The sequence below is a fragment of the Indicator indicator genome, chromosome 10, assembly GCF_027791375.1.
Source record: "Indicator indicator isolate 239-I01 chromosome 10, UM_Iind_1.1, whole genome shotgun sequence".
NCBI classification, from domain to species: Eukaryota; Metazoa; Chordata; class Aves; order Piciformes; family Indicatoridae; genus Indicator; species Indicator indicator.
The window spans coordinates 3,507,998-3,532,254 of record NC_072019.1 but is presented as its reverse complement, the minus strand read 5'-3'; the positions used below and the strand labels follow the sequence as shown (position 1 = coordinate 3,532,254).

Below are 24,257 nucleotides of genomic sequence, written 5' to 3'. Positions count from 1 at the left end.
CAGCCCTGTGAGGAGAGGCTGAGGGAGCTGGGGGTGTTTAGCCTGGAGAAGAGGAGGCTCAGGGCAGACCTTATTGCTCTCTACAACTGCTTGAAGGGAGGCTGCAGCCAGGTGGGGGTTGGTCTCTTCTCCCAGGCAAGCAGTGACAGAAGGAAAGGACACAGCCTCAAGCTGTGCCAGGGGAGGTTTAGACTGGATGTTGGGAAGGAATTCTCTCTTTCTTCAAGAAAGAGAGATGGCCATTGGGATGGGCTGCCCAGAGAGATGGTGGAGTCACTGTCCCTGGAGGTGTTTAAAATAAGACTGGATGAGGCATTCAGTGCCATGGTTTAGTTGATTAGATGGTGCTGGGTGATAGGTTGGACTTGACGATCTCAAAGGTCTTTCCCAACCTGGTTAATTCTGTGATTCTGTGATTCAGAGTGTGGACCTGGTGCTTAGGGACATGGTTTAGTGTTGACCCTTCAGTGCTGGGTTAAGGGTTGGACTGGATGAGCTTTGAGGGCTCTTCCAACCTGATGTATTCTGTGATTCTCATTCTGTGATTTACTTAGTGATATGCACTGTACAATACACAGACTTCTCCCCTCACATATCCAAGTGAATCACAGAAACAACCAGGTTGGAAAAGAGCCTCAGCATCACCAAGTCCAACCTAGAATCCTACTCTACAAATGTCACCCCTAGAACATATCCCCAGGCACCACATCCAAACCACCTTTAAACACACCCAGGCTTGGTGACTCCACCACCTCCCTGGGCAGCACATTCCAATCCCTGACCACTCTTGCTGAGAAAAAATTTTTTCCTCCTGTCCAGTCTAAACCTACCCAGTCAGAGCTTGAGGCCATTCCCTCTTGTTCAATCATTAATTACCCGTGAGAAGAGACCAGCACCAGCCTCTCTACAATGTCCTTTCAGGTAGCTGTAGAGAGTGTTGAGCTGGTTTGTTCACAGACGAGTTGGGCAGTTTGCTGCCAGCTGTAGATAAGAGAAACAAAAGAGCAAAGAAAGTGAGAGAGAGCAGATAAGAAATTACCAAACAGCAAAAGCTGTTCCATGTGACAACAGAGGTTAACCTGCTCCTTAAACTTAACATCTGGTAGCATTTCCATCTTCTGCAAACTTGTAAAACATTAAGGTATTTTAGACAGTGGGAGTCAGTTTCCAAAAGACATTTTAAGAGTACAAAGAGACCACAAAATTCATTCCTAACTGGGCCATGGGGTTTTCTAACCTTCAGTTCACAGCTTACTTCAAGAACACCTTAGAAGTTCTCCATTTCCTTATTTTTTGAGAGTATTTTTAGCATGAATTTTCATCAGGCATAACATGCATAGCTGGAAAGGTTGCCTTTTATATATCCTCATCATGAACAGATTCATGTGGGTAGATACAGATATTTTTTTTTCCTACAGTTGCTTAATAAGGTCAGTATTGGAACCAGAGAAAACTTTGTTGCTACTACAATACAGCTAAAATTAATATCCCCATAGAAAGATGCACTATTTTCTGCAGCTATGGTTCCCACCTTTGAATTCTCAATTGGCAGTGCTGAGGGGCTGTGAGGGGAAAAGGCAGAGCCTCCCACTCCCTTGGAAGGGGGCACAGTGGGATGTACATTTGCCTGCTCCTGCAGGAGACAGGTTGGCAGCCAGTGGCATGGGATTCTCTGCCCTCCAGTGCATGCCAGACAGAGCCAAGCAGATGAAGCTAGGCTATCATCTCCTCAATCACTATCCCTCTAACAGTACTGCTAAAGCTCCATTGGAAACTGTACTTGAGGTTAAATGAAGACAGAAAATATTTATAGTTTGATATTAAATGAAGTTTAAAGGAACTCCAACATTGTCACTGGTTTCTGTCTTTCTGTCACTGGTTGCCTGGGAGAAGAGACCAACCCCCACCTCCCCACCTGGCTACAACCTCCCTTCAGGTGGTTGTAGATGGCAGTAAGGTCTGCCCTGAGCCTCCTCTTCTCCAGGCTAAACACCCCCAGCTCCCTCAGCCTCTCCTCACAGGGCTGTGCTCCAGACCCCTCCCCAGCCTCGTTGCCCTTCTCTGGACACGTTCAAGAATCTCAATGTCCTTCTTAAACTGAGGAGCCCAGAACTGGACACAGCACTCAGTGTGCTCTAACCAGTGCTGAGTGCAGGACAGAATGACTTCCCTGCTCCTCCTGGCTACACTATTCCTGATGCAGGCCAGGATGCCATTGGCCTTCTTGGCCACCTGGGCACACTGCTGGCTCATGTTCAGCTGCTGTCAACCAGCACCCCCAGGTCCCTTTCTGCCTGGCAGAAGTAACAGGCTGCTCTTACAACTCTGTCATTCTAGTTGCACTGAGATCTTGTGCTGGATTTCACAAAGTTTTTGTAGACCTCAAACTTCAGGAGAAATAGATAATCAGAGGGAGAGATCTGCTAAAGGTTTGTCACCATACTGTCCTAGAAGAACCGAAAATTGAGGAACATGTTCATGGGCAGTTTCCCCCTTAAATCTGTGCATGAGCATTGGTACTTTTGAACAGCCTGACAAATGGTTGATGTATGCCACTGCCTGAAACAAAGTGAATAATCCTTTGTGTGGTCAAAGAAACCCTAGCAGCCACTCTGAAATCCATGAACCCAGCAGTTATTTACAGCAAGATATATACTATATATCTTCCTATTTGCATTTAGCATAGGCCAGTACACTAAATATTATTGTTGCTATCTTTACTAACTTTAGTGGCTTGTTTGCACTACAGAAAGCAAGCAAGAACGCTGAAAGAAGCGAAATTACACATGGAGCTATTTCTTCCAGGCAAAATGTTTCAGATACTCACAATACCTCAAACCTGGCATAGATAAAATAGCATGAGAAACTGAACTGCTCCAGGGACAAGATGGAAGGAGGCAGTTGCAGGGAAAGATTTCTGTCCTATGGAAAATGTCATTTTTATTTTTTTTCCTATTACATCTTTGAGACTCATGTATTCCCTTCTTTCCCCTGCCTCACTTGTCTGCAAGATGACAAGTGATGCCCAACTACTTTGGCATATCACATCGCATTGTGTCATTCCACCACCTGCCAATGCCAGTGGCCCATCAAGCCTGAGAAACCAAAAGAAGCAATTTGTTAGGAAAAAAAAAAAGGGGGGGGGGAGGGGGGGGGAAGGGAGGAAAAACTACACATTTTAACCAAAAATAGAAAGTCATTTTGTATTACTACATTGACCACAAAACATGGATCCACAAAAGTAAGTGAGCATGAGTAATGGAAGTATCGATCTCATGGGCAGATTCAAGGACTTAAAGGCATTTCAGTATTTGTGTATTGATAGCTGTATGGAAGACAACATCTGTCTCAGAACAAATATGATCCTGCAGAACATTCTGCTCTTCAGACACTCCTTTAAAGGTGGCAGATCAGTATTTGAGTATTGATAGTTGTATGGAAGACAACATCTACCTCAGAACAAACACAATTCTGCAGAACATTCTGCTCTTCAGACACTCCTTTAAAGGTGGCAGATTTTGTGATTAAAAAAAAAATAAAAAGCCAAAGAAACTAAAAGTTTAATTTAAAAAACCAACAATGTAATTGAACTATAACTAAACAGGTAGTTACCTTTGCTGGCACCAATAAAAGTTAAGTGCTATTTAAAACAAACAAACAAAACCCCAACAAACAAAAAAACCCCAAACCACTGCCTGGATCTTCATTTGTTCTTAAAGAGAAGTATATCTGTTATACAATCACAGAAAAATACTTCATTTTTATACAGGCCACATTTATCAAACAAGTGGGGCTTTCAAAAAAAAAATAGAAGGATAGGATGGAGAAGAAGGGATAGGATGGAGAAGAAGGGATAGGATGGAGAAGAAGGGATAGGATGGAGAAGAAGGGATAGGATGGAGAAGAAGGGATAGGATGGAGAAGAAGGGATAGGATGGAGAAGAAGGGATAGGATGGAGAAGAAGGGATAGGATAGAGAAGAAGGGATAGGATAGAGAAGAAGGGATAGGATAGAGAAGAAGGGATAGGATAGAGAAGAAGGGATAGGATAGAGAAGAAGGGATAGGATAGAGAAGAAGGGATAGGATAGAGAAGAAGGGATAGGATAGAGAAGAAGGGATAGGATAGAGAAGAAGGGATAGGATAGAGAAGAAGGGATAGGATAGAGAAGAAGGGATAGGATAGAGAAGAAGGGATAGGATAGAGAAGAAGGGATAGGATAGAGAAGAAGGGATAGGATAGAGAAGAAGGGATAGGATAGAGAAGAAGGGATAGGATAGAGAAGAAGGGAAAGGATAGAGAAGAAGGGATAGGATAGAGAAGAAGGGAAAGGATAGAGAAGAAGGGAAAGGAAAGAGAAGAAGGGAAAGGAAAGAGAAGAAGGGAAAGGAAAGAGAAGGGATAGGAAGTAATAATTATTAATAATAATAATCTCTATTTGCAGCGCTCTGCAGTGAATATTAATGGACTAAATATAGACAGAGAAAACAGTTAAGTTTCCCAGTACTAGTCAAATAATTTTAAAAGGAGCCATTGTTTTGTACTTGGAATGCTGCACAAGTGCTCTTCATTAGTCTCTGCTTAAGATTTCATCCCACATTATATACTGAGCACTACTTGAGATTTCTACTCAGACAGACTTTTTCCCTTCAAAAATCTCCCAATCCTGTGGCATCTTGATTTTCTCAATAGCTGTCACGTGCAGACTGCATTTTGTAAGGCATCCTTTGTGATCCATGCAAGTAACCCAGCCTGCTCAGAGGCTCCTAGTCCAACTTCTGCATAACAGGGACTGCAGCAAAGTAGTTCACCGTGTTACCAGATTCTCAGGACGGAAAAGGATTTTCATCTCCCACTAGGGAGATGGGAAAAGAAACCACAAAAGCAATCCTGTCCTCAAATCGCAGCAGAAGTACACGAGAAAGCAAGCACAAAATTGCTAGGAGAAGAAGAGAAGTACAAGGTTGCCAAGCCAGATGCTGTGAAAAGGGTGGAACATTGAAAGGACAGAGTCTCAAAGCACAGGAAGGGGAGGGAGGTGGGGCGGAATCACAGAACAGAGCAAAGCCAAGAGGTAAAAGGCAGAACTGAGAGCTAAGCACAGTGTGAAATGCAGGATCCCACAGAAATTGGGAATGCTAAAAAAAGGGCCAGAAGCACAGCAGGAACTGGCTACACTCCAAAAAAAAAAATGCAGAAACCAGAGCTACAAATATACAAGAGGAGGGCAGAAGTTGTGAGGTGTGCATGCTGCTCCAAAGTTGCTGCTGGACTCTTCTAGGACTCCTGCTCACTTACACAATTTGCTATGAAGTGTACTGCCTGAGAACATCTGTCAGGTACACAATGGAAACCCATACTGTGCAAACTGCATGGAAAAATAAAATGGAAACAGAGACCGAATTAGGGCAGCTTGTATGCTCAAGGTTCATTAAGGCAGAAAGTGTGCCATGCTTTTCCATACTGAGCAGCAGAACAGGCTTCCAAAGAGCAGGCAAGTGATTTTTTCAGATACCCAGTGTAAAAGCACCTATGATACCCACACCTGCATAATAAATGTTCAGTACATGTACATAATCAAGTCCCTTTCAGTGTCAAAAGATAAGCAGCCACAGAGTTCAGCAGAACAGATATTCCCATGCCATGCCCTTTAAAGGCCTTTAGCTGGTTTAGAAATAGGAAGTGGCAGTATCACGACAGAAATAATCTTTGCTCTATGTTTCTTTCTGAACTAGCAGGGAAAATAATTTCATGAATGTGAGTTAAGTATGTAGAGAGGTCTATAGGAACCATCCAACTCCAAAGTAAAGGCACACTGGGGTTTTTAACAAGAGCTCTGGATAAAGAAAACTCTTGCCCATGTGGGTACAACAGCCATTAACCACGTGGGTACTACAGTCCTTCACTAATTCCTACGAAGACAACTGTGCTGGAGACACTCATTTTGGTAAGCCTGGTAAGCCAGCACACAAATGAGTTAAGCACAACACAGCAAGCATCACTCACTCAGTATGAGATTTTAGTACATACACAAATCAGCCTTCATTCACCAGGCTGACACTACCTTGGCTCTTTCTGAATCACAGAAACATTCAGATTGGAAAAGACCTTCAGGATCACCAAGGTCAACCCAGAATCCTACTCTACAAGGGTCACCCCTAAAACATATCCCCAAGCACCACAAACAAACCACCTTTAAACACAGCCAGGCTTGGTGAGTCCACCACCTCCCTGGGCAGCACATTCCAATCCCTGACCACTCTTGATCGGAAAAAAATTCTTCCTATTGTCCAGTCTAAACCTACCCAGTTGCAGCTTGAGGCCATTCCCTCTTGTTCTATCACTAATTACCTGTGAGAAGAGACCAGCACCAGCCTCTCTACAACATCCCTTCAGGTAGTTTAGAGAGCAATGAGGTCTCCCCTCAGCCTCCTCTGTTTCAAACTAACCAGCCCCAGCTCCTTCAGTTGCTCTTCACAAGATTTATTCTCTAGGCCCTTCACCAGCTTCCTTGCCTTCCTCTGCAACGTATCTCCAGAAATGTGACTGGAGGCTCACAAGCAGAGTAGTTGCCACAAGGAGAGTTCATACCACAGACTCCCCCACAACCCCCCTGGGCAGCCTTTCCAGGGCTCTGTCACCCTCACCATAAAGAAGTTTTTCCTCATGTTGAGGTGAAATCATCTATGTTCAAGTTTGAACCCACTGTTCCTTGTCTTACCACTGTGAACCACTGAAAAGTGGCCCCCTCCACTTGACACCCACCTGTCAGATATTTACAGATATTGATGAGATCCCCTCTCAGTCTTATCCAGGCTAAATAGCCCCAGGGATTTCAGTCTCTCTTCATAGGGGAAATGCTCAAGTCCCCTAATCATCCTTGTGGCTCTCCCTTGGATTCTCTCCAGCAGTTCTCTGTCTCTCTTGAACTGGGGAGCCCAAAACTGGATGCAGTATTGTAGGTGTGGTCTCACCAGGACAGAGTAGAGAGGTAGAAGAACTTCCCTAGCCCTGCTGGACACACCTTTCTTGATACATCCCAGGATCCCATTGGCTCTCTTGGCCACAAGAGCACATTGTTGTTCCATGGAGAACTTGCTGCCCACCAGCACTCCAAGGTCTTTCTCTGTGGAGCTGCTTTCCTAACCTGTCCTGGTGCCTGTTGTTATTTCTCCCCAGATGCAGGACCCTGCACTTGTCCTTATTAAACTTCATGAGGTTTGCCTGCACCCAGCTCTCCAGCCTGTCCAGGTCACATTGGATGGCTGCACAGCCTGACAGGTGTCAGCCAACCCCCCCAGTTTTGTGTCTTCAGGAACTTACTGAGGGAACTCTCAATCCCCTCAGCCAGGTCGTTGATAAAGATATTGAACAAAACTGGACCCAGTACTGATCCCTGGGGGTCACCACTTGCCACAGGCCTCCAAGTTGACTCTGTGCCACTGATGACAACCCTCTGAACTCTGTTGTGGAGCCAGTTTGCAATCCACCTCACTGACCAACCATCTATGCCACATCTCCTGAGCTTTTCTATGAGGATGTTACATAAACCAAACCTCAAACGTGGCATCTATATGTTTCCTATTTATATGTCCTGTAGCCAAGCAAAAATTATTCTGATATGACTCCAGCAGCGCATGTCCATGGAAGGGTACATGTAAATTATTTTAAGGGAATAATACATCTCCATGGACATTTTCATGGATTAAATGCCAGGAATGAAATATTGCATTCCAACTTAGTCAGAACCTTAAAGAATGAATACAAATGCAATTATTGAGAGGTCTGAGACCACGATTGATTTCTTTGCAGTTTTAAACTCTGAGGCGCTTCACACAGTCAAACAAAAAAATATTTCTATTTCAGCATTTCATTACATAAAATTATGAAGTTCTGTAAAGCTGTGACACTGACCATATTTTAGGTCTATGAGAGAACTGTAGAGTATCTGGTTTAAAAGGAAATTGTTTTAAGCCCAGAATTTTATGCTCAATTACTGTGAAATAAGTTACAATTACGATCTACAGTTCTTTTTTTTTTTGCAGCAGTTTGATGGTTCCTTTACAAAGTCCAGAAGTAAAAACCAGGAGGAAATAAAAAGCCCAAATTCCAACAAGACAGCCATAAAGCAAGCAGAAGTAATACATTTGGAAGGTGCTCTGCTGCAGGCAAATAACTGCCACTACTCCAAATGGACACGTTAAGGCAACTTACTGCAAAACTTCATGCAATTAGATGACAGAGTACTCAATAGAAAATATTCTCACACAGATGCACCACTTTGTCACAAGAGGCCTCTGATCATGACCATGGCATTTGCTTATTGCTCTCAGAACAAAACCATACCCTGTCTGATTTAGATTTCTGACAGAAAAGAAATACAGATCATTAACTGCAAAATGCACACAAATTTCTCACAGCGCACCATATTAGAATACCTAAGGCTGTCTTTGTGGAAATCTATGGCAGCTTTAAAAAGCTATCAATGCTGTTAAAAGGAAACATTTGAGAGTGAAAACACTAAATGGGAAGAATATGGCATCTATGAGAAGTACTATGTAGCATTTAATGGATATTACCTGAACGTCAACTCTTTCTACCCATTGGGAACCAGTGGCATCAACTTGTACACTCTCAGAAAAAAAAAAAAAAAAGAGAGAAAAATAAAGCAATTCTCAAATAAAATACTGTTACAGTTCGAAGGGGGAACTTTAGTCTAGTCCCTGGCTGCAAAGACTGAAAGTAAAATAAATGACCATTGCATGTAAAAGAAAAATAATGATGAGGTCTACATAATTCATTGGCTTGCTAATGGGATATAGGGTAGAGGCATAAATAGTTCTTTTTCTCTTTTCTTCTTCTGTTGTTTCTGCTTGCAGCTTCTCTCTCTCCTGTGGCCTTGCCAGGGTATCTCTGTTTAGACTACTGTGCGAGAATCATGGAATTGTCCAGCTGGGACTTCCAAAGGTCATCCAGTCTGACCACCCACACTCAGCAGGGACATCCCCAACTAAATCAGGTTGCCCAGGGCCTCATCAAGCCTCACCTTGAATATCTCCACAGAAGGAGCCTCAACCACCTCCCTGGGCAACCACTTCCAGTGTTCCACCACACTCATAGTGAAGAACTTCTTCCTGATATATCCAATCTAAATCTGCCCTTCTCTAGTTTGAAGCCATTGCCCCTTGGCCTGTCACTGCAGACCTTTGCAAACAGTCTCTCTGCAGCCTTCCTGTAGCCCTCTTCAGGTACTGGAAGACTGTTATTAGGTCTCCCTGGAGCCTCCTCTTCTCCAGGCTGAACACCCCCAGCCCCCTCAGCCTGTCCTCACAGCAGAGCTGCTCCAACCCCCTGATCATTTTTGTGGCCCTCCTCTGGACCCTCTCCATCGGGTCCATGTCCTTCCTATATTGAGAGCTCCAGACCTGTACACAGTACTCCAGGTGAGGTCTCACCAGAGCAAAGTGGCAGAATCACCTCTCTGGATCTGCTGGCAATACATCTTTTGATGCAGCCCAGGCTGCCATTGGCCTTCTGGGCTGCAAGCTCACACTGCCTGCTCCTGTACAGCTTCTTGTCCATCAGCACCCCCAAATCCTTTTCCACAGGGCTGCTTTCTGAAGAGCAGGGACAGAGTGGGGGAGGAGGTGAACAGTCTAGCTGGATCTGTCAGGGAGGTCTGAGGAATTTGTGTTGTTTATAAACTGTAAAAAATATATATAATTATACATATACTGTATACTTTGTACGTATTCATTGCATTTCATATTTCTAGATTTTAGTGTGCTTGTAAATACAGCTTCATTTGCTTCCAAACTCTTCTGGGATAGCCTGGCAATTTTATTCTGGGAGGGTAGTCTCTCTACATTAGTTGGAGGAGTAATTTCAACCCACGACAAATATAAACAGATCACCTCATAACATAAACATTTCCTTACTAAGCAGGTAAAAGTTGATTGTAAAATAAATAATAAATATTAGAGCTCAAAACAACCACCACCAGTTTGTACCCCACCAGCTTTAAAAGATGACAGCTTTCCACATACTGCACTGGTGAAGTTTCACAAGGTCTTCCTGGGATTTATGACACTGTGAGGGATGACCAAATGTTACAGCAACAGAATGCCAACAACAGAGAAGGGTCAACCACATGATCCTTTGCCCTTCTAGTCAGAGCTGACAATTACCACCGAACTGCCAACTGCTTCTAAAACTCCAGGCAAGTGGGTCACTTCTTCCAATTGGTTAGCCCCAGAGACAAGTAAGAGATGGGGGAGGAAATACTGTAGGGCCCAGAGGCCCTGTGCTGGCTGTTGGATCAATGGCCAGTGTCAGCAGGCTTCTATTTAATGATGCTCACACCAGCGCCAGCCTTGCTAAGGGCCATACTTACCACTGATACCCACACACAGGAAACAGGGCTCTGGAAAGACCAAATAATTGCCTCAGTTTGCAGGAGAAGGAACTTTTTTTTCCCCCTCCAAAGGTGTACACCTTGCATTTTATGCTCATAAGATAGATCCTTAGATTTTAACAAAGACAATAAGGTCACATTCACAAGAGTGCAATGTGACAGTCCAGTCAAACACAGCTCATAGCAAGCACATCTGGGAGAGAATCCAAGGGAGAGCCACGAGGATGATTAGGGGACTTGAGCATCTCCCCTATGAAGAGAGACTGAGACCCCTGGGGCTATTTAGTCTGGAGAAGACAGAGAGGATCTCATCAATGTGTATAAATATCTGAGGGGTGGGTGTCAAGTGGAGTGGGCCAGGCTCTTTTGGCTGGTTCACAGTGATAAGACAAGGAACAATGGGTTCAAACTTGAACATAGAAGATTTCACCTCAACATGAGGAGAGACTTCTGTACAGTGAGGGTGACAGAGCACTGGAACAGGCTGCCCAGGGGGGTTGTGGACTCTCCTTCTCTGGAGACTTTCAAAACTCACCTGGATGCATTCCTGTACAGACTACCCTGGGTGATCCTGCTCTGGCAGGGAGGTTGGACCTGATGACCTCTTGAGGTCCCTTCCAGCTTCTGATATACTGTGAGACCGTGACTACACATCACCTTAGCCATGTTTGCTCTAGAGAAGAATGCAATATTTTGTAAGCCCTGCTATTACACATACAAATGTATACAAAATTATTGTTCCATTTACATGGAACATTTTTTAATTACCATTTCAAGGTGAGAAGTGTTTGGCAGATAAATCAAAAACACCATCACACAAAAATACAAAACCAAGATGGAGCAACTAACCCTCGTCCTGTTTCTGCAATGATACAAGGATGGAGCTGCTGGAAGTCATCTCCACATCCATGTAAGCTCTGGAGGAGAATAGCTAAATTACAGAAACAAGATGACTCTACATTGTTCTTTAAATTACTGATTTACTCTTATTTTTGGATATTCCATATAAACTACCTACAAAAACTCTCCTATCCGAGGCAGGATCAGCCAGCCTCTGTTCTAGCTCCCAAGCACAGAGTACAGATCTCTCAGCTGGAGGAAGGTCAAGCAGACTTTCCTCTGAATTCAACTGGAGACCCTGTTACACACAAAACACTCCCCACATAATTTTAAGACAAATTTCTTCCCTGAAAACTCATTACAACTTATTAAGGTGGTCCTTAGAATGCAGTCCTGTACCTGTCTAGCAAAGCTTCTGCCCTGGAGGAACTCCCTTCCAGCTACAGGTGGAAGTACTACAGCTGTTCAGGACCAGACTCAAGCCTTTGGGGATTGAAATCAGTGCAAGTGCATTTGGAATCAGAATTGTTAGGGTTGGAAGGGACCTCAAGGATCATCTAGTTCCAACCCCCTGCCATGGGCAGGGACACCTCACACTACATCAGGTAGCTCACAGCCACATCCAGCCTAGCCTTAAAAACCTCCAGGGATGAGGCTTCCACCACCTCCCTAGGCAACCTGTTCCAGTGTCTTACCACCCTCATGGTGAAAAACTTTTGGATCCTCCTGTGTTTCTGAAAACAAACTTTGAATTCCTCCTATTGAGTGTGGTAAAGTATAGCAGGAAAAATTTACTCTAAAATAATTGATTTAGAGTAACCAACAAACCCCATTGTTGCTAAAACTGCACAATGAGTCCTGCAGAATTACCTTGTAGGATGTTCTCCCTCAAGAGTAAATGCTCTGATTCATTTGCAACTCTTTTAAAAAAAAAAAAAACCAACAAAAAAAACAAACACACAAACTTTTAAATTATACTAAGTCATTGCAAATGAATGAAAATCAAAAGTCATTCTAGTGTGGTGAACTTGATGTGTATCAGTTGCGTGTTTACACAGTACCTCTAACTTCTGTTTCCTGGCATCAGAGGATCTGACCTACAGAGCTGGTGCTGGGAAGCAAGAAAAAGGAGCAGCACTTGCAGCTCCACACCATGCCAGTACCTGCTTGGAACTGAATGTTACTCAAGGCACACTTGGCCACCACGTCCCCTCTGCCACCTGTGCAATGAGACTGCCAGACAGCCCTAATAGCTGTGATACCCCACAAAGAGGTCTAGGGAAATACATGCCTTGTAAAAGCTCCAGTACAAAAATTACACCCAGCCACCATCACTACCACCCTGCCAGCTTGCTGAAGTGGAATTTTTTTTTAAGTTCATGGAATTGTTCTTGGTTTAAGGAAAACGTCAAATCTGAGCTAAATGTATTTGTCATATTATTTGCTTCCAAGAAGTCTGTGGTCAGACATTTCAGGGTTTGAGTTCTCATTTAACACATGGGAAAATTTACCCCAACCAACTCTGAAAACTCCATCCCCACACGTTCCAATCATCTTCCTCCTCAAATCTCAGTTTTGACAAATCTCCATTGGCCAAGTTTCCACCAGCATGTGAGAGTTTAGAAGCAGAGTTCCCATAACCAGCAGTTACTCTGAGGCATGTTAGCTTCCTTCCCATCCCTAGGGGAAAAAAACAAACAAACAAAACAAAAACACAAACCACAAACCCAACTTTCTGCTTCAGCAAGGTGGGCAGAACTGTGCTCTGCCAGGAAACACCTAGCAGGTTTAAAAAGGTAATGATCAACATAAACATCGCAGAACTTTGAAATCAAGTTTTACTGCCAAAAATTTTTATTTTACACTCAAGTAGTAAATGAATTACGGTGTACATGTCATACAGGATGCAGAAGTACTACATGAACATTGTATTTGTTTACAACAGTTACAGAAAATAAAACATCTGAAGTTCTCTAGTATTGACTTACCTTGTTTGCAATACAAGAACACTTGAGGAGTGGCAGGAGAACAAAGAATGGCTGTAATTTGCAGCCAAAGAGCTTCTGACTGAACATAATGCAAAAAGGGTTTACAGTGAAGCTACCTATGCACTGGAGCAGGCTGCCCAGAGAAGCTGCACAATCTCTATCCCTAGAGGTTTTCAAGATTCCACTGGCTTAAGCCCAAAACGCAGATCTGAACTCAGCACTGACTCTGCTCTTACAGCAGGCATTTGGACTAGCAACTTCTCCCAAGGTCCTTTCCAATCTGAATGATTCTATGATTTGATTCAAGCACCATCAGCAGCCAAATTCAATCAAAGTCTGCTTCCCTCCTTCCTCTCTCCCAACAAAATTCTTACCACAACATACTCGTGTTTAATGATCTTTCCAACAGTTCAGCACAACTGAAATCAAAGAAACAACCAGCAAATGAAATGTACAGAAGAGTACCAACACCACATTAAAAGGCAAACTAAGAGCCTTTGAATGATTTAAAATTCTCTTTGTAAGAGCACACACATTTTTAATGCCATTTTTAATGTGTAAAGAGGAATAATTTACTACATAACAATACCAAAAATCACCCTAGTAATTTTTAAATGGGAGATTTCCCATTCACACTGAGAAAGGACACCACAGGAACATAAAAGCAAGGTAACATCAACATTCTATTTTCCAAGTTCCTACCAGCCCTCAGTACCCTGACAATGCCATGCTCCCAGCCAGTGCTCAAACCCAACACACAATGAAGAACTAGAAGGCACTGAGGAAGTAAGGAATTCCAAAACACCTTTATCTACAGGACCATTTCTGCCCAAATTGGACAGAGAAACCTCTTTCCACTGCTGGGATTTAGATGCAGAGAGCAGAACTATCAGGAAGGACCTGAATGAATATCATTTCTGAATTTAATTTCATTTCCATATGAACAGGTGATTGCAATTAGACAAAAGGTTTAAGGCCTCCACCCATCATTAAGGCAGTTGTAGACTACAAATTAACTAATGGTATGACACAACACAAAATAGCAAGAAAGAATAAACACAAAATCTGAACAAGTAGTTTGAAAAGGTTTTTGGTTTGTGTCAACAGGCAACTGATCCCCTCAAAGGAAAAAGAACGGTAATTAAATGTGCACATACCCACACACAGTAAACGGAATCTGATACTCAGCTCTACGTCCTACAGTGCCCTCAAACCCTCAAACTTCTGGAGTTTCATGGAGAATTTTCTTCTCAATCTCAACATACATCTGAGGACTATTATAAGCAAAGGTCACACGATTTGATCAGCAGTGAATCTCTACAAACACATGACCTTCCAAACCTGAAAGCCTGCTCACTGTGCAGTCAGACAGTGCACCTGCACACAAAACAACGAAGTCCACTGCCCAGGCAGGTCAGATTTGGCTTTAAGTTAGGGTAGCATGGACAGAGAAGTAGCACAACACAGAGCTCACCCCTAGGCCTACAGAACAAATGAACATTTTCTTGTTGGTAACAACTTGCAGTGTTGCTGCAAGCAACCTTGTCTGCAGCTGGCACAATTCTGTATACACAACCCTGCAGTGTAATGCAGTGGATCTTCAGTTAGGTGAGGCACAGAAGGCAGCAAGTAAGAGAAGCCTGTGTAAGAGTGGGACAGGAACAAAGAGGAGCATTGTGCCTAACACTCTGGATCCAGCCAATGAAGCTCTTAAGCATATTCTTACTTAATGCCATGGCAGAGGAACTGAAATCAAGTTACTGTGACAAGCCAACTGTTAGCTGCAGGTGCAGAAACAAGTCAAGACAAAGTGACATTCAGTAAACACAAAGAAATGAACAGCAAAAACTACGAAACTTCGTATCTGACATGGTAGAAAACTAGATCAAGGCCCAGGTTCAAGGCCTTTTGAAGTCATGGGTGGGATTCAATCTACTCCAGCTCTACCATCCTGAAGTAAGACCAAAAGCACAAAACAAGCAATAATTTGGTGGAGTTCCTTCTTCAGCACATGAAACGGCTAGAGCCCAACAACAAGGCTTTAGTCCTGTCAATTTCAATACTTTCAAGGGAGAAAAAGTCAAAATGACACAGAGGTTAAAACAGTCAAGATAAAAGGTAAGAAAGAACACAGATAGTGAAGAGGGCTGGACTCTGATACTGCTAACTTTGAGACACTGGATACATAGCCATGGGAGAAGTGTCAGAGATAGAAAGGTTGTGGCCGTGGAAACGGATGAGCAAAATTGTCAAGGAGGTTAGAAAATAGTATAGAGGCAGTTAGGAATAAAACCTAAAGCTTTGAATCTGAATGGATCTAAGACTGTGGGGCTGGATAGCCAAGGAATCATCTGGAGATAGAACTGCAGGAGAAGTAAACTGGGAAAGGAAGCACCAGATTTTGGGAGCATTCAAATTAAAGTGTCACCTGAAAAACTTGAAGACAAACTAGAGTTCAGGCACATGAAATTAGAGGATGACAAATAGAGAATAAAAGGCAAAGTATTAAAAAGAGAACCAGCTAGGATGTAGGTGACATCCCCTCCAGGACAGAGGAAGGAAAAACTTGGTTGCTAGCGAAAGAAATCAGGAAGATTTAAAGAGGACATTGAACAAAAGGAATGAGATAAGCTTAAAGTATACAGAAATAAAAGGGGGAAGCTTGCATAAGCAAGAGGCAGAGAAGCCCAAAATAGATTCTGAAGGAAAAAAAAAAAAAAGGACAATTTTGAAAAGGATCTTGTCATGAAAAAAAAAATCAGAACTGGTTTTGAAGATGTATTTTTGTATCAAGACAAAGGGTGGAATTAAACTGGTTTGAAAGTCTGTTAGGAAAGAGAATTAAAACAGGTAAGACAAAGCTAAGTCCAAAGCTGTGTTGTGCTGATACACTCTTCAGAGATGTTTAGAAAGTCAGGATGGAAATACAGACCAGGATGGAAATACAGACCAGTGAGTAAAAGGAAGCAAGGCCAATGAAGGGAGTAAGCAGCTGAGAAGAATAAAGGAGTCAGGTTAATAGAGTGAGATCCCAAAAACAGTGAGTGACAGAGCAGAGGAAGTGAAGGACAGATAAGGTGAAAGCAGGTAGTGATCAGAGAAAGGCAATTTAGAAATATTAAAGAGAACAGTATCCCGCATATCCCACAAGGTCGTGGGAATGATTAAGGCAACGAGAAAAGCTGTCTAGAAATCAAAGCATTGGCTGGAAAAACAGAATGAAGAACAAGAGAGTTAAGCAGTTATCAGGGGTGGGTGTAGAAATAGTGCATGGCCAGGGTTCAAATTTGAGAAGACAGAACCAGGTTGAGTTTAGCAAAGTCACAAAGAAAGAAGCACATGAGTGGCCACCAGGAAAACTAGACACAAAGGACTTCAAATAAGGAAAAGGATAGAACAGACAATAGGACAGATGAAGCAGAAGACAAGAACTGTAGGATTTCAAAAGTGAATATGAAAGGGAAACAATTTTTAGAAAGCATCAACTGAAGAACAACGTTCAGGGAACAGAGTAAAATTTGAGAAAGAACCATAAAACCCTATATTTGAGTCATGTTCAGAAACATAAGTGACACCCCTCCGGGCATGTCCAGTACCTGTGTATTTCCCTCCCTGGGTGATGTTGACAGAAAAGTCGAGTTATCCACCCAGGCCAAACCAGAGATCAGAAACTCTGAAGATCAGCTCTGCCAGTAGCTAGATGGTGTGGGAACATGGCAAGGTTAGAAAAAAATTCTGGCTGTTAAAAAAAAAAGTATTAAAACTCGTGGAAAAGCAGTGATTTGAACTCTGCTACCCAGCATTTTTCCTTTCAGATTAAATTAACTCCCTGTAAAGCAAGACCTGAAGGTCTGTTCGTAGAAGCTCAAATACCTGACACAGCATTTGCCACCAGCATTCAAATTCAGCCATGAAGATTCTCATCTCACTGTGTAACAGCAAAGGCACAGATTAAGTGGACAGATTAGATAAAAACAAACACCACTGCAATTTTGGGGCCCATTCCGAGCTATCTGAGAGCCACTGGAATAAGAAGTCCTTCTCCATTTCCAAGCCTCTGTCAAGAATTTCACTGTCTGGCTTTCTTAATCTCGAGCATGAATAAAACACCAGCCTTCTCAGACGCTTCTAATACTGTATTTTATCTTCTGGTATATTGGCACGTTTTTAAGGTTTCTGCTCATTACAAAAAGACAACAACACTTCTACTGCCTGCTTCTACAGTTGGTAGCAGGATCATTAGAGTGGCATGGAAGAGGAAGGAAAAGAAATCTTATTACTTTCTGCTACCAAACCAGCGACAGGAAGTATAAAGAGAGAGCTGAGCACAACATTTGTATAGATCCTACTGATTACTATTTATTCATGTATGCATATGAGGTTTGCCCAAAATAACTGAAATTGCATAAAAAAGAGCCTACCTATAAATAAGAACTCCTAGGACTGGGGTCATAACAGGAGACTCTGTTAATGTTATGTTTTTTCAGGTATTTTCATTTGGTTTGAAAGTAATTTTTAGATTTTTGAAAATTTTAGCTTAAAATGCTTTTTTTTTTGTTAATTCTGAATGTATCTGATATAGTATTTGCAGATAATTGTTTTGGCAGATAATATACACAAGTTGTTCAGTTTTTGGTTTTGGTTTGGTTTTTTTTTTTAATGCACTGCCTATTTTTAGTCAAGAAAGTTCACCTATAATCAACTTCTGGAAGCAGTAAGCCATCCACAAGATAGGTAGCATCTACCTAGATATGAAATAGATATATCTGAGACAAGAAAAGTTGGAAAAGCTATCACAGAAGCACTATAATTTTTATAGTATGCTTAGTATCTGTATGTTTTATTTCTATTAGGCTACTGCATGGCAGGGGAGCTTTCAAGACAAGAAAAGGATTTGATGCAACGGCCTTCAAAGCACAAAGTTCACTCGTGAGGCAAGTTAATGCTGCAGCGTTACTGCAATAAAAGAGGAGAGGCAAGTTAATGCTGCAGCATTACTGCAATAAAAGAGGAGAGGCAAGTTAATGCTGCAGCGTTACTGCAATAAAAGAGGAGAGGCAAGTTAATGCTGCAGCGTTACTGCAATAAAAGAGGAGAGGCAAGTTAATGCTGCAGCATTACTGCAATAAAAGAGGAGCTTAGAAATGCAACATGTTCTTTGTAAAGAAAAGGAACACCTAATGCCATAGCTTAAAATAAACAGTGCCAAATGTCACCAGCAACAACCTATGAAAACCAGAGTGGTGCTCTATGGAAGAAGATATTTTATCAGTGTAGAGCACACATGGGAGTGTTAAAACAAGCTCAGCATTTTCATGTTACTAGGTGCCTTATTCTGAGATTGCAAACTGATCCTGAAACTGAGGAAAGCTTCTACAATCCCCAGTTCCATAAGCAGTTCTATTGACCCAAACGGGCTTCTTAACTGTAAAGTTTGGTACTAAACTGTACTATATATTCCATCAGTTTTCAAAGAGGAACAACTATTTCTTTGCCTCAGCAGAAGATTTAGTCAAATACTAAACAAACAAAAAAAGACAAAAAACGCACAACAAAAGCAAAACCAACCCAACAAAAACAAATAAAACAAACAGAAGCAAACCAAAGAAAAAAACCCCAACAACAACCAAAAAAAACCATAATAGAAATGGTTATGCACGTTTGTTAACTCTTAACCCTTGACTTCTCTACTCAACGTACTCTTCTGGGAAGGGGAGAGGATAAAATAAAAATAATTTTTAAACACCCTCCCCCCCCAATTATCATTAGTGTCTTTTAGGAAACATTCAATGCTTGATGCATAATTAAATGCAAATAGATTGACTGCATTATGGGGGTTCTGTGATTTTTAAATCTTCTGGTACATTTCAGAAAAACATAAATAATGATTTGAGTACTTGAGCAGAGTAAGAGTTAATCCTAGTGGTCAAGCAAGTCTTGTGCTGTCTTTACCAATACAAAGCATTTTATGACATAAAAGTTATGTTCTGTAACAATAGCTCCTAACATTCAGTAATCAGATAGTAAATGAAAACAAACCTAGGGGTTGCTAGACATAAACTAAGGTTTCTCAAATACTTCCTCCCTACAAATTGTTCCACTGAAATCCTACAACACTAAGTATATAGAGAAGCTACAAGGAAAACTAAGGCCCCATCCTACAAAATATGGAAATAGATATTTAAAACAAACAAATAAAAGAAGTATTAAGATAAGCTGATGATCTGGAAAAACTCCTGTATTTTGCCAAACAATTTCCATATCATTTTTATAGTTTTTAAAAAAACCAAAACCTGACGTACCCTGAGCATTTCATCTACAAACCCCACAGCTCTGTTTTTCTTCAAGCATTACATCAAACCAAAAATTAAACCTGCAAAACCAAAAAATCCCTAAGCATGCAGAGAACTGACTGCATCTTGAACCTATGTGTATTTACATACTGCTTTTATTTGAACTAACTTATTTATTACACATAAGGAAAAAGAGTTAACTGACAGCTTCTTAGCAATATTTTGATGGTTCTGCATAAAAAGTTCAGTCTTGAAACTCCAGAGGTTTCTGTCCATTCTCCATTTTTACATTTAAAAACAAGACACCTTTCCTTTCTTAACAAGAAAATATTTAAACATACCCAAAAAGGCACCAAGGTGTAATAAAAATATTCTGAATTTCCTTTCTAACTAATAGAGCATTTGTAAGACATTTTGCATATATATTTGCTTCCCAAACAACTGACTGAGTGGCAACTTTCTCTCAAACACAAAAGCTAGAATTTACTTCTGCTAAATAGTACAAAACTAATTCTCAGGATGCAGTATATAAACCCAGATATTATAAAGAATATACTTTATGTTATACTACACTATTATATCCTTTTCAAAAGGTTTCTGTATTCAATTAAAAGAAAAAACCCAAACCATTTTAAAATTTAAATACACTGTAAGGTCATTCAAATTATATTTAACACAAAAAGATGTACAAATAGTGACACACACACAAACAGTTGGGAAGTTGTAACTTAAAGCTGGCATCTTCTAATCATATCTTCTCATAAAGGCTGGCCTCAGAAGAACCCTGTTTGCTACTAGAAGCATCTGCATGGTTTTAAAGATTAACTACGAAGACTCCTATTGCCCCTGGCCGGTGCTGCTCAAGTCTATTGAAAATGATCAGATTGCAGAATCAACACCTTCAATTGCCCCAGAAAACCTTCGAGACATCTTTTAGGTGCATGATGACAGAGTAACAAAAAAAACCCCTGATGTTACAAAAGCTTCAGCATGACAATTTTTCCTGAAACTCCTTTCCCATCGCGTTTGGCAAGCAGAGAACTAATCTCCTCGCCCCTCTACTCTTACTCTAAGAGCTGCAAACTACAATTCAATATAAAATACAATAACCTTTTGTAATAATTATGCTTCTCTTACAACAAAGATTAAAATAAAGTTAACTGTGCTGGTTCATACTTCCCATAAATTACTAACAAGGTGAGAGATTCAGACATTTTGCTTCTGGATCATAAGCCCAACATCTGTATCATGTGCAAAAGTGCAACTGTGTTTTAGAACTGAGGCCTGACTGAATACAACTTTGTCATTAAAGAAAAATATATACTTGAACTCACTTAACATGGAAAATGGTGGTTCTCAGTATCATTTAAAGTATTATCTTCAGGTATTCAAACCTGTTGTACAACTGCTAGCCAGTAAAAAAATACAAAAACCCCAGAATTAACAGGAAACAACAAAGCTCGTATATGAACTGGTTTACAATTCAAAGCATTAAAGCTTCAAATAATTACATTTCTGCAACACACACACACAGAGGGATGTGGGATGATTCATTTAAAGCACTTGGTTGTTTCTGCTCTTTTCTTCAGGATCTGCTGTCTGCTTAGCTGCTGGCAGTGTGTGCATGCATACGTTTCGCTACGTCGTAGACATAGGTTATGTCTGGTCGCTTCTCCGGATCCGGGTTGATGCACATATTAACTAACTGTCGCAGCTAGGGGAAGAAAACAACATGACAGGATCATTGGCTTTCTTACAAAGCAATATTTGTGCATTATCAAATTCAAATTAATCAGGCTGGCAAAGATTAGCCCAACAGCAATTCTGCACAAGCACACACTCAACCCTCCCTCTCTCTGGGCAGACACTGCACACGGCTCAATGCAGGCATGTATGATTTTTACAGTCGTATGCACTGTTGGCCCCTATAAAGACTTGAGTTGCAATCCTTGCAGCACAGGAGGTTCCACCTCAACACAAGGGGGAACTTCTTTAATGTAAGGGTCACAGAGCACTGAACAGGCTCCCCAGAGAGGTTGTGGAGTCTCCTTCTCTGGAGACTTTCAAGGCCCATCTGGATGTGTTCCTCTGTGAGCTGAGCTAGGTTGTATGGTCCTGCTCTGGCAGGGGCGTTGGACTCAATGATCTCTTTGGGTCCCTTCCAACCCCTGACATCCTGTAATCCTTTTAAAATACAACCTTGGACATGCATTTAGTGCCATTGGTGACAGTGGACTTGGTGATCCCGACGGTCTTTTCCAACCTGAATGTTTCTGTGACTCTGTGATTATACACCCTTTAAATTAAATTTCCTGTGCTTTTGGAAGGCTATGTCTGCAAACCTCAGAAGGCTGAAACTAGTGCAGGCAGAGGTAAACTGGAACTGCTTGCTCCTTCCTCCTGATAGAAGAGTTGGACAGCAATTGGTGGCATTGTTGCATGACAGCTTTCAACAGACTTCACCTGCAGGACCTGCTGCTGCTAAAAGCTACCAGTATTCACTAAGTCAGAAAACAACTGAACAAATTCAGCCCACTGCAGGTTACTGAACGTAAAGACTTCACCTCTGACTGAGGAAATCATTGAACCTCAAACTGTAAGCTGGTGAATTATTTTGGGGAAGTTTCACATTATGCTGGCCCTGGTACTCTGCTTGCTCACTGCTAGAGACATGATACTGGAATAAACATTTAATAAACAATTGGCTCTAATGTTCCAGTATCTACTCTGACGATTAGATCACTGGCTTTTCTTTTCGTTTTTTTGTTTTGTTTTGTTGTGGTTTTTTTCTTTTTTCTTCTTTATTGAAAGAAGGACATAATTTTAACAAGTATGTTCATGGAAGCCTCTGTCAGGGAGTAAACAACACTGACTTGAAACCCCTATGTTTCCACAAACATCATCACCTGTTGGACCTCCTATAGTGAGCATACAGCTGAAGCAAACCCAAAGAGCTTCCACACCACTCAGGAAGAAAAGATAGGCCTAAGAACTCATGACATTAGAACTTAACAGATCTGGATAATCCTCTGGTGGAACATCAATTTGAAATGCACACACATCTATTGCATGCACCTCCTAAGGATTTTTCCAAGTGGAATACACCTGCTTCAGGATGACTCACTAGAATATTTATCATCATTTGCAAGCTCTACTTATCCAACTCTGGGGCTCTTACTATATTTACAGGCTTTGTAGTAGCTTTGTCAAATCCTCCTGGATGTCCTTCTAGCACTGGAGGTTGAGGGAGGGGAAAAACCACCAAGAAAAGAACCCAAACAAACCAACCACCTCCTGATCCACCCTTCTGTAGCAATAGGTCAAATTTGGTTCAGTCTCCCTCCCAGTAATATTAGCTAGGATTACTTAGAAAAATCTGTAATTACAGATTGTGACCTCAATCCTATGATTATTCATGAGGAATACAGATTGCATATTTCAAAGTTACCATCAGAGAATTTCATTCCTTTTTTATAAAAAGACTAAGGGTTTTAAATTATAATTATGGTCCTCTCATTTTGCAGAAGATTAATTTAAATGCACAAGCAGAGGAAATGCAGAAGTTAAGTAAGAAACATTGCATGCCCCCATTTAAAGCTTTGTCCATTAGCCCTTGTAGAAACATTGCAAAATGTACACAACGTGCAGGTATTGCACATTTAACAATACAAAACTATGCAATTGGACCTCTCCCTTCTTTAGCAAGAAGATTGCTCTCTGAAAATGAGATCACTCATTCTGAAGATAGTGGCCAGGTTGCTGAATTAAAAAGAGACATAACAAAACAAACTGTAACAGACTCGCTATTTGAATCTTAAGTATGTTTGTCTACTGGACCTAGAAAACCCATGCTATTGCTTCTGGCAGCCAAGAAATAAAATACAATAGCACTGACAGGAAAAACTATTTGGCTATAATAACTCTCAAACATTTAGAGAACAGAACGCTGGAAGTCCTGAACCACTCTACGAAATAATAATTGCCAACATGTAATGCAAATATACAAAGCAAAACAATCTCCTGCAGAAGAAGAAGGTGGGACACAGCGCAGGCAACAGACACAGCATACTAGCAGAGAGGAGCAGATTGCTCTGCAACACCTCAGACAGCCTGCATAGAAATCAAGACTGCAGAACATCCAAAAAACTCAAAGCACAAACTGGAGTCAAACAAGAGAACACAAGAGCAATTTATCTGCAGGATATGGCCCCAGATCTTGCACATACACATTTATCTTTCTCTGCTAAACAGAACTGCACAAAGTAAATACAGACCTAGTGAAAGACCCTGAAAGGCTGACTCCTATAAAGCTATCATCAGAGGGGAAGCTGAGCATTCTCTCTCCCGTTTTTACCACCTGTAATAACTTTACTGCAGTTATAATGGCAGAAGTAGATCTTGAAGAAATTTATCTGTGGAAAGCATGAGAAATCTTGTTTTCCTCAGGGAGCCTACTTCGTGTTTTTCCAATCCTGGCCTGTGAGTGACTGATTGTTTTCTAAACTCCACTTTGTAATTTCAAAATCAATTTTGGACTCAAACTGTTTGTAAAGTCATTAAAAGAGAAGCCTTCCTCCATAGTTACTTTGTTACAGGATATTATAACTCCAAGCTTCAATAAAATAGCCAAGAGGATTCATTGCATAGAAAGACACTGTAGCATCATTGCTCAAAAGTGCAGATAAGGCTTTGGGTTCTATCAGTCCGTCTAACTCTTGCAAA

The 24,257-nt window shown here is 41.4% G+C and overlaps 1 protein-coding gene across 1 annotated transcript in view; it reads right to left on the bottom strand.

Moving 5' to 3' along the window:
- Positions 1 to 21,138: 21,138 nt before the first annotated feature.
- The window catches only part of NEK7 (NIMA related kinase 7), a 56,826-nt gene continuing 53,707 nt past the window's right edge, over positions 21,139 to 24,257 (bottom strand). The window contains exon 9 of the mRNA XM_054384271.1: positions 21,139 to 21,249. Coding sequence (XP_054240246.1) covers positions 21,139 to 21,249 — 111 coding nt within the window. The remainder of the gene's footprint in view (positions 21,250 to 24,257) is intronic.